General features: G+C 40.7%; 1 protein-coding gene across 1 annotated transcript in view; it reads left to right on the top strand.

The window, feature by feature from the left end:
* Positions 1–6,916, top strand: part of pik3r4 (phosphoinositide-3-kinase, regulatory subunit 4) — a 48,185-nt gene extending 41,269 nt beyond the window's left edge. The window contains exons 19-21 of the mRNA XM_071547285.1: positions 41–129; positions 2,294–2,414; positions 3,649–6,916. Coding sequence (XP_071403386.1) covers positions 41–129; positions 2,294–2,414; positions 3,649–3,819 — 381 coding nt within the window. The 3' untranslated portion in view covers positions 3,820–6,916. The remainder of the gene's footprint in view (positions 1–40; positions 130–2,293; positions 2,415–3,648) is intronic.
* The last annotated feature ends 3,084 nt before the right edge of the window (positions 6,917–10,000 follow it).

Below are 10,000 nucleotides of genomic sequence, written 5' to 3'. Positions count from 1 at the left end.
TTTGTGTGTGTGTGTGTGTGTGTGTGTGTGTGTGTTCCAGCCGTCTCCCCACAGTGTTCATGGGATCTACTGCAGTCCAGCTGATGGGAACCCGCTGCTCCTGACCGCCGGCTCCGACATGAGGATCAGGTCTGAACGAGTCAAACCTCCACACACCAGCACACTGCAGCCTCACTCCAACCTCACTGCAACCTCACTGCAACCTAGGGCTGTCCCGAATACCATTTTTTGGGCGGGGGCGGGGGGGGGGGGGTGTAACAGTTCACCCGACAAAGTTCACACATAGTTACAGTTAATAGAGAGAGAGAGAGAGAGATGATCGAGTGAGCTAGAGAGAGAGAGATGGTCGAGCGAGCTAGAAAGTGAATAAAGAGAGGGAGTGGTAGTAGCAAGAAAGCCGGTGAATCAGAGAAATAAAACGTTATTTTCTGATTGTTTCACAGCGGTTACATTCTAAAGCGCAGAGAGAGAGAGAGAGAGAGAGAGAGAGAGGGAGAGCCCCATATCAAAATACTGGTAGCCTACCTTAGAAAAAAGATTTAAAAAAAAAAGATCAATGGAGAAATGTCTTGCTGCTGCTTCTCCTGAGTTTTGTTCAGCAAATTTGAAACTGACAGCTTGAATTTCAGGTCGTACTTTTTTCTCTGTGCCACCATGGCGATCAGCAAATGTCATCATCCACTAGAACAGCATTAAACTTCGACTTCGACTTCAACTTTATTATTATCCCGAAGGAAATTTGGTCTGCAGCGGGCATCGAAACACATCAGGTTACATAAAAACATAAAAACATCGACAACAACAACCATCAGAAATATAGAACCCAGAAGTTCCCAGAATAAACCAACAAACAGCTCAAGTAAAAACGAAGACACTCATACCACACTGAACCAGAAACTGAAAAACCAAAAATGGGAAACAATACCACATCTGATATTATGCACTGCAAGTGAAGTGCAAAATAAAGTACAAAATCAAATCGAGTAAAGTGCTGTGCCGTGGCAATAAGTAAAAGATAATAAATAATATGAAATAATAGGTAACACTTTACAATAAGGATCACTAAGTTAAGGGTTAGTTAATGCTTAATAATTAACAGTTAACTAATGTGTCTGGTAATCATTTACTAATGGTGTTCATGTTAACTAAGGTATTAATTTATACATTATTTTATAGTTTATAAAGGTGACTATTAAATGATGTATAAATTAATACCTTAGTTAACATGAACACCATTAGTAAATGATTACCAGACACATTAATTAACTGTTAATTAAGGGTTAGTTAATGCTTCTTAAGCATTAGTTAATGCTTAACTTAGTGACCCTTATTGTAAAGTGTTACTAAATAATATAAGGGTGTGCAAGACTAAAGTTAAAGGTAAAAAGTTGCCGTGTCTCCTTGTTATTGACAAGGAGGCCAGAGGGAAGGAGGTCAAACTCCTTATAAAGTGGGTGGTCAGGACAGTTAAGAATTAATTTAAACTGAATTTAAAATTAATTTAAACTGAACACTGGCCTCCTGACTGTCCTGTAATAAACAAATCATCCAGAGATAATTTAATGCACGGGAGATAAGAGTTCCTCGCTCTGCTCCGCTCAGCTGGGCGTTCTGAACCTTCTGCCAGAGGGAAGAAACTCAAACTCCCAATAAAGAAATGTTTTACGGCTTCAGCTTCACACCGGCTGCCTCAACTGACAGCTTCATTATTTGTTTGTTTCTGGTTTCCATAGCAAAGAAATTACAGAAAAGGTCAAAAATGAAATGACTCAATCTCTTTCTGTAAAATTCACATAGTATTTGTATTTGAATGTAATCTGGGAATTAGGGTTCATGACCGAAAACATTTGTCTGTCTTCACTGTACATCTGTGGAGGAATTACTGTTTATGAATATTTTACAAATTTTACAAAAATTCAGGGTAACACTTTACAATAAGGGTACATTAGTTAAGGGTTAGTTAATGCAACCCTTAATTAACAGTTAACTAATGTGTCTGGTAATAATTTACTAATGGTGTTTGGTGTTCATTATTTAATAGTTTATAAAGATGACTATTAAATAATGTATAAATTAATACCTTAGTTAACATGAACACCATTAGTAAATGATTACCAGACACATTAGTTAACCCTTAATTAATTTACCCTTATTGTAAAGTGTTACCAAATTCAGAAATGTTTTTACTAAATTGCATAGTGTCTTTCTAAGTGAGTGAAGTTTTGTAGGTGTTGACAGATGAACCTTGAGGCGGGGGATGTGTTGTGTTGAAGCCGTTGTGGTGCCTCTGCAGGTTCTGGGACCTGGCGTACCCGGAGCGCTCCTACATCGTAGCGGGAGGAGCCAACGACTCGCTGCACTGCCCGTCCGTCCTCTACAGCCGCAAGATCATCGAAGGCACCGAAGTGGTTCAGGTACGCAGACCGGACGGGGTCTCCGCTGAGGGAGTCTGATGATAATAATAACAATAATGCTTATTTAATAATTAGGGCTTTGTTGAAAAGAGTGAGTGTGGGGGTTGAGAGACCGCAGGGAGAGGAAGATAAATAAACGGCCACTCTGATATTTTATTCAGCATTTGGCTGAATATCTGCTCAAACCCTAACCCTAATCTGCTCCAGTCAGTGATTTATAAATGATGTTATATATCTTAATTATTTAATCAATCAATCAATCAATCAAACTTGATTTATATAGCACCTTTCAAACAAATCAAATGCAATTCAAAGTGCTTTACAAATGATTGACAAAACGTAGGATGTTAAAAATGGATTTAGAGTGCCAATTTCTACAAACGATGGCAGCCTATTATCTCATATGTGAATACTCTGACCTCTCTGGGGAGTGAAAAAAAAAAAAATTTTGGGTCACAGATTTGTACTTTGTACTTGACATTTGTATGATTCCGGTCTCCAATAAATATATATATATATAAATGGATTTAGAGACTAAGGATTTTCTCAATACTTCTCTGGAAAACATTATTACATTTGAATTTACTGTGGCCTTATTCCAGTGTTTAACCAGTGTATGAAGTGTACACAATGTTAGTACTCAATGATTATCTCCCTTATACATAAGGTACAATACTCGGTCTAACAACATATTTTAAGTACAAAGTGTACGTGTGTTGACTGAGTTTATTTTCACATAATAGTGCAGATTAAAGGTGTGATGTGTATCATTTTACCACCAATAAACCATTAGCACATTAATTTAGATACAGAATAATTACAGTAAACTGCCTCTCCTCTGCATCCTCCATTGTTTCTCCACCTGGTGGATCTGGAGGGAAATCTGCTGGATCGCTTTACGGCACAAAACAGGAAGAGGTTCTGTTCTTCCAGAGCAAACGGAGCTAAAGCTGAAAGAGTTTCTGGCAGCGGGGGGGGGGGAGCAACGGGGCTTATGGGAAATGTAGTCTTAATATGGAGAAACACTGGAACTAACAATACTACTGGAGTGAGATAGAGACCGATCAGCTCCAACATGGACTCATTTGTTTACAGTCATTACAGTAATATTAATTTGACTGTGATATATTGATGTTAAAATGATGCTTATTATCCTTCTGTCTGGTTTTCAGCTGCAGTCTCTGGGTGTGAAGTTCAAAATAAAAACTAAAAACTTTGTTGTGTGTTGCGGCAGGAGATCCACAGTAAGCAGAAGAGCGGGGTGGTGGAGGACTCGCCCCGCCGCGGCCCAGAATCCCTCCCTGTGGGACACCATGACATCATCACCGACATCGCCACCTTCCAGACCACGCAGGGCTTCATCGTCACCTCGTCCCGAGACGGCATCGTCAAGGTGTGGAAGTGACCACCCACCACCACCGCTGCACACACACACAACACACACACACACACACACACACACACACACACACACACACACACACACAGAGAGGATACTTCTGTGTATGGACAAGAACTTGCTCTGTGTGTATCTCTCTCTTTCTCTCTCTCTTTCACACACATATTCTCTCAATTCAATTCAATTCGATGTGCTTTATTGGCATGAAATTTCACAGACAATATTGCCAAAGCATCAAGATGAATCAGTCTAGGTGTGTGTGTGTGTGTGTGTGTGTGTGTGTGTGTGTGAGAGTCAGTGCCTGGACAGAGGAACTGGTTTGCTGTGTGTTCAGCTCCTGAACCCAGAGCCTCCATCACAGAGTGAGGATCAGTAAACTATGTGAAGGAATTAATGTTTGTTGGTAACAAGGGTTACACACATTTTATATGCAGTACACAATAACATTCAAAGAGGAAAATAAATAAAATAAAATAAAAGTGTATTGGTCACTCACTGTTCCTCAGGTTGTGGCAAGTTTCTACAAACTGACCTCAGGTCTGCTGTGTTTCCCTCTGCTAGTAGAAGTCGCAGCTTTGACTGATCATCAAGCTCTGAAGTGGGAGACTTGGGAGCTGAACTTGTTAAAGTAGATTTCTCTGGCTGAGTTAAATTTTTCACATTTTAGGAGGAAGTGCATCTCCGTCTCGACCTCACCTGTCCAACAGTGACCACATGTTCTGTTTTCTTTTGGTTGCCATGATTTCTTATGTCTTCCTGTTTCGATTGCCAATTGGTGGTCACTGAGCCTGTACCTGGTGAGGATCTGTCTCTGCTTCCTATCTCTGACAGTAGAGAGATATTCTGCCAATTCATAATCTCTTTTTAGGGTCAGATAACATTCTAGTCTACTTTGGCTTTTAGTTTCTTTTTTCCAATGTTCCAAATAGGTTTCTTTGCATTGTTTAATAATTTGGTTTACTCTGATCGGTGTTGGTAAAGCAGTGTTGGTGTGAGCCTGGTCCGGGTGTGGCTGAGGGGGGCCGGTTAGTCTCAGCACCAGCTGACACAGCGGACTCTTTTCTGGATTCAGCTCTTGGGTTCGGAGGGCTTTAGAGTGGAGGCTGTCTGGGGAACTGAATTTGAGGTGGTTTAAAAAATTTAGCGCTCGCTTTTGAATGTTGATGTTAAAGGATAACGGCCTGACTCTGATCTGTGTGTTTGTTGGTGTTCTTCTCTGTGTGTGTAGGATGTGTCTGCAAAGTTCAGCATGTAGGGATTCTGTTGGATGTTTCTCCAGCTGGTGAAGCTATTGTGACTGAGTGGACCCCAGACTTCACTACCATACAGCGCAATGGGCTGGATCACACTATCAAATATTTTAAGCCAGATTTTAATTGGAATTTGGATATTATAATCTCTCTCTTTATAATAATATTATAAACTCTCTCTCTCTCTCTCTCTCTCTCTCTCTCTCTCTCTCTCTCTCTCTCTCTCTCACACTCACACTCACACTCACACACACACACACACACACACACACACACACACACACAAACAGTACAGTAACCTTTATTTCATTCACAAATATGAAATCTGACGTGTGGTTTCCAACCTGTCACATTTGGTCAGTGATGTTCATGTGAGATGATTCAAGTCCTCCTCCAGATAGATCCGCATCACAGAATATGTTTACAAATGATGTTCATCCACCTTTCAGTGGATATTTAGAGAAAGTCAGGCTTTACCTCCATCTGCTTGTTACATTTGAACAGATTGACCTCTGCCTTCAGCATTTGTTTTATCTGTATTGTTTTTTACTGTGATTGATGCAGCCTCTGTAACGGTTTCTGTTTGTTTAGCGTTTGTCTTCCTGCTTTGATTTTCTGACAAAATAGAAAGATGTCGACTTTCCCACCAGCACCTGAACGCAGCATGATAGTTCTGGCTAAAAATGAGAGAGAGACAGAGACAGAGACAGAGACAGAGACAGAGACAGAGAGAGATCTGTCCAAATCTGTTTGTAGCTTTTGAGAAATATCTGACAGGCAGGCAGGCGGAGGTAATTAATTCCCCATTTTTAGGAGGTTCGTCCATTTCTTTATTAAATTATGAAGCATTTGTGACATCAGACCTTCAGTCCGCCCAGAGAGGGACCTGAACTCACAGACAGCCTGGACATGAGGATTAGAAGCTTAGAAGATTAGAAGAACATTACCTCACATCAGTAATGTGTTTCATCATAGAAATATGTCCGCCTTCCTGTCTCCAATGCTGTTTCATGTACAGAATCGTTTCCTGGGTGAACACTGACCAAAGAGCAGATTTACATTTTTCATTTCAGACTCGCTCACTCATTAATACAACAGATTGTATTAATGATTTTTTTGTTTGTTGTGGTTTTCATTTTTGGATTTTGGTGTCTCAGCTGCTCCTGCAACATTTGTCTTTTATGCGGATCAGTGAAGAAGAGTCACCGACCGCCACGCCGCCTCTAACTGTTAGAGACGAGAACATCTGAACGTCTCGGTTATAAACTCTTTGGTCTTTCTGTTTGTCTTTGGTCTTTGTTCTCAAACTTCGTCCCTGCTGACCTCTGTAGAAGTAAATGAGAATTTTAAATGAAAACCCTAAATCTGCTCTTGTCTGTTTATGGGACGTTTCACACAGTGACTGATTCTACACAAAATAACACTGAAAACAGGCTTGGGGACAAACTTTCTATGAGAAATGTAAAATAATTTTTGGGGTTTTTGGCCTGTAAAAATTATTCTTGGCAGGTAAAAGTTTCAAGGAAGTGAATTTCACAGAGTCTAGGTCGACTTTACCTGTGTCATGACTGACTCATCAGAAACACAAAATTGTATGACACACACACACACACACACACACACACACACACACACACACACACACACATTCTCTCTCACCCCCCTGCCCCCAAACTTCCCCTGCAGTCTACGTTAGTAGATTTTTGTAAATAAGGTATTTTAAATCTGTTGATTAATATAAATTGTGATCAGAAACTTGTACAAAATATGAAATCAAAATGCTAAATTTGTTTTTCAATGACATTTGCTGCAAAAATACCAATCACTGCTGATGAAGTGACATTTCACTGTTTGTCCAACAACTCAATATCAATAAACTGGTGTTTGGCCAAACTGCCCGCTGCCTGCTTTACATCTTTATATTTAGGGGTCCAAGCACGGAGCGCTGGAACACTATTGTTATTGTACAGATTATTATTATTTTTCTTCTTCTTCCCTAAAAGTATCTGTCTCTCACAAACCTTAATGTGGATGTCTGTAAATTGACAGCGAAGAATGTGGCGTTTAGCCCACAGGAGAGAGACCATCTGTTAGTCAGAGACGCCCTCTAGAGGCCATCTGACCAAGAGACACCTCACTAAGAGTTACCTGACTGACTGACTGACTGACTGACTGACTGACTGACTGACTATATGTTTGAAAATGCATATGGAAGTTTGGTACTGAATTAATATAATATTTGTTTTATTTAAAGGTCCATATCATATAAAGCAGGACTCCCCTCTCTGTGATGATAAAGGAGTTGGATGGTCTATCTAAACATGGTGAAAGTATCAAAACTAAATCCACACAATCCATATTAGAAAAGCGAGCCTCTAAACGAGCCGTTTGGACTTCCGTAACTTTGTGACGCCACAAAGGTTCGCTCATTATCATTTTTGTAAGAAATAATAGACTAACAAAGTGTTTTTTTCAAAGCGGTTGAGCCGTTGTCATTGTTTATTACTGCAGAATTTTCCCTACCTGTAGCCGCCGGGCCGCGGAGTCTCACGTTTCACCCTTGAAACGGTTAGCCGATCGGAACGGAGGGGTCGTTAATATTAATGAGCCTTAAGACACGGCGACAGAAACGGCCTGTTCTTGGTAAGGCTCAGAGAGATGCTGGAAAATGAACGTGGAAAAATGGATTGAGAGTGTTTTTGGTTCATGACACCACACACACAGCTCTGAATGGAGAATATGGGAGCTTTAAAAGTTAATAAAATAAAATAATAAAATAATTAAAGACAGTGAGCTGTGATTAATTCAAATGGGAGACTATTCCAGAGTAGAGGACCATATACACAAAAAGCTGCTTCGCCATGAATTTTTGTTTGCGTTCTTGGAATATTAAGGAGGATATTTTCTGTCGACCTAAGGGCTCGACCAGGAACATATTTATACAGCACATCATTTATAGTCAGGAGCAAGTCAATTTAGAGATTTATAAATAAATAAAAGAATCTTAAAATCTAGTCTAGCACTAATTGGTAACCAGTGTAGAGATTTCAAAACAGGAGTAATGTGACATTTTCTCTTTGTGCCTGTTAGTACTCTAGCAGCTGTTCTGGACCAGCTGTAGCTGTCCGATGGTTTTCTCGGGCAGTCCTGACAGCAATGCATTGCAATAATCAAGCCTGCTAGTGACAGGTGCTGACATGTTAAGCTGTAACTAATAGACTGCATGTCCAATCTACAACATGTCAGGTTTTGTGTGTCTTTATACCTTCTGTAATGTTTTGTCTGTCTGTCTTTTCAAATTGTGCTTGGACCCCGCAATTGCCGCTTGTGACTATATTATTTTATTACTTTTTTTTCTTTTTACAATAAAACATTTTTTGAGGATACAGTGACATGATTTGAAGATTTGATGGTAAATAAACTGATGAATAAATGAGAGGGATCTATCCTGCAGGACAAATATTCAGCAGAAAGTGAAAGGGGAATTAATCTGTAGTGAAATGTGCTTCTTCAGATTTTTTTTCACAACAGTAAAGTGAAATCCACCCTGAACATGATGTTCCTGCTACGATCTTGGTTCAGATAAAGTGTATGTGTAGTCTGTATGTGAACATGACTTCTCCCAACACCAGAAACCAGGAACCAAACCAGCATCTCTTCACTGAAACGCCCCGTTAGATTTACCAGTTTAGAAACTTTGAAATTTGTCGGGAGCTTTCAGTCCGTTCTGTTCCGACTGGTCTTCTCTGTTTGACCTCACTAACCTGCCAAGACATTTTTTCCATCAAACTTTGGAAAAATCAAAGACTCATTTCCTAAACATGATAGTAGCCAACATGAAGTCATGAATCTGTTTTTCACGCTTCATGATCAAAAAAAACATTTCTCTCTCTTCATCTTTTCCTTGTACTTCTCTATCATCAAGATCATTCTCTGGGTCACGGGAATATTTGTTCCATGTATCGTCAGGGTGTTGTGACCTCTGACCTCTGACCTCTGACCCCCTCACTATCAGCTGCTTGTAATGTTGATGATTTAGGAACTGAGGCTTCTTCTGCAGTTGAGCTCATCGTCTGGATCCCCGCCTAAAATGTAAAGTATGTCCAAACTTGTCATTAATTCCTCGTAAAATAACAGAGATTTAGAAATGTCTGACCAATTTGGATGAAAGCCTGACGCACCACCTGTGTGTAAACACTTCTCACATCGCCTTGTTAGCATAATCCCCCTATAAATACTGTAAGAGACCAGCTGCTCGCTATTTTTCGCAGCTTTGTATCATAAACATGTCATGCCTCCAGGCCGACCCAACCCCGACCAAACAAGCCAAACAAGCACACACACACACACACACACCGCCCAGGAGGAATTCCAAGGTTTTCTTTATTTAATTTTTTTTTTTTTTACCAAGAAGCACCATTGGTCGGTTCGATAAACCACGGACACTGAAGTGATCTTCCATCTCCAAACAAGTGGGAGAGAGGATGACATACAGAGCGACTCGCCGCTCGCTGGATGGTGAACCGGCCTGAGAGAGAGAGAGACAGAGAGAGAGAGAGAGAGACAGAGGGAGAGAGAGAGAGGGAGAGAGAGACAGAGACAGAGAGAGAGAGGGAGAGAGATAGAGAGACAGAGAGAGAGAGAGAGGGAGAGAGAGAGAGAGAGAGGAGTTCCAGGCCTTTTAAGGCTCAGACTCAGACCTGAGGCGAGCTGCAGTCTCTTCAGACCGCTGTTTATCTTTGTGGAGTAAATGTGATGCTGCACAGATAACCAGGATCTACACATTCAAACAAACCCCCCCCCCCCCGTCCCATCTCCATAAACTGTCTTCCTACAGCATCGATGTAACACCCAAACAGCTGGAATCGTGTTTCATCTCCCGTCCGCTGTGTTTGAGATGGAATATCTGGAGTATCGGTGTCCTGTGAGTAACAGCT

Source organism: Centroberyx affinis, unplaced genomic scaffold (genome assembly GCF_046629955.1).
Source record: "Centroberyx affinis isolate AG114_WGS23_722 - 3 ecotype Tasmania unplaced genomic scaffold, CSIRO-AGI_Caff_v1 ptg005775l_1, whole genome shotgun sequence".
NCBI classification, from domain to species: domain Eukaryota; kingdom Metazoa; phylum Chordata; class Actinopteri; order Beryciformes; family Berycidae; genus Centroberyx; species Centroberyx affinis.
The sequence above is the reverse complement of the archived record's forward strand: the minus strand, read 5'-3'. Positions and strand labels throughout refer to the sequence as shown.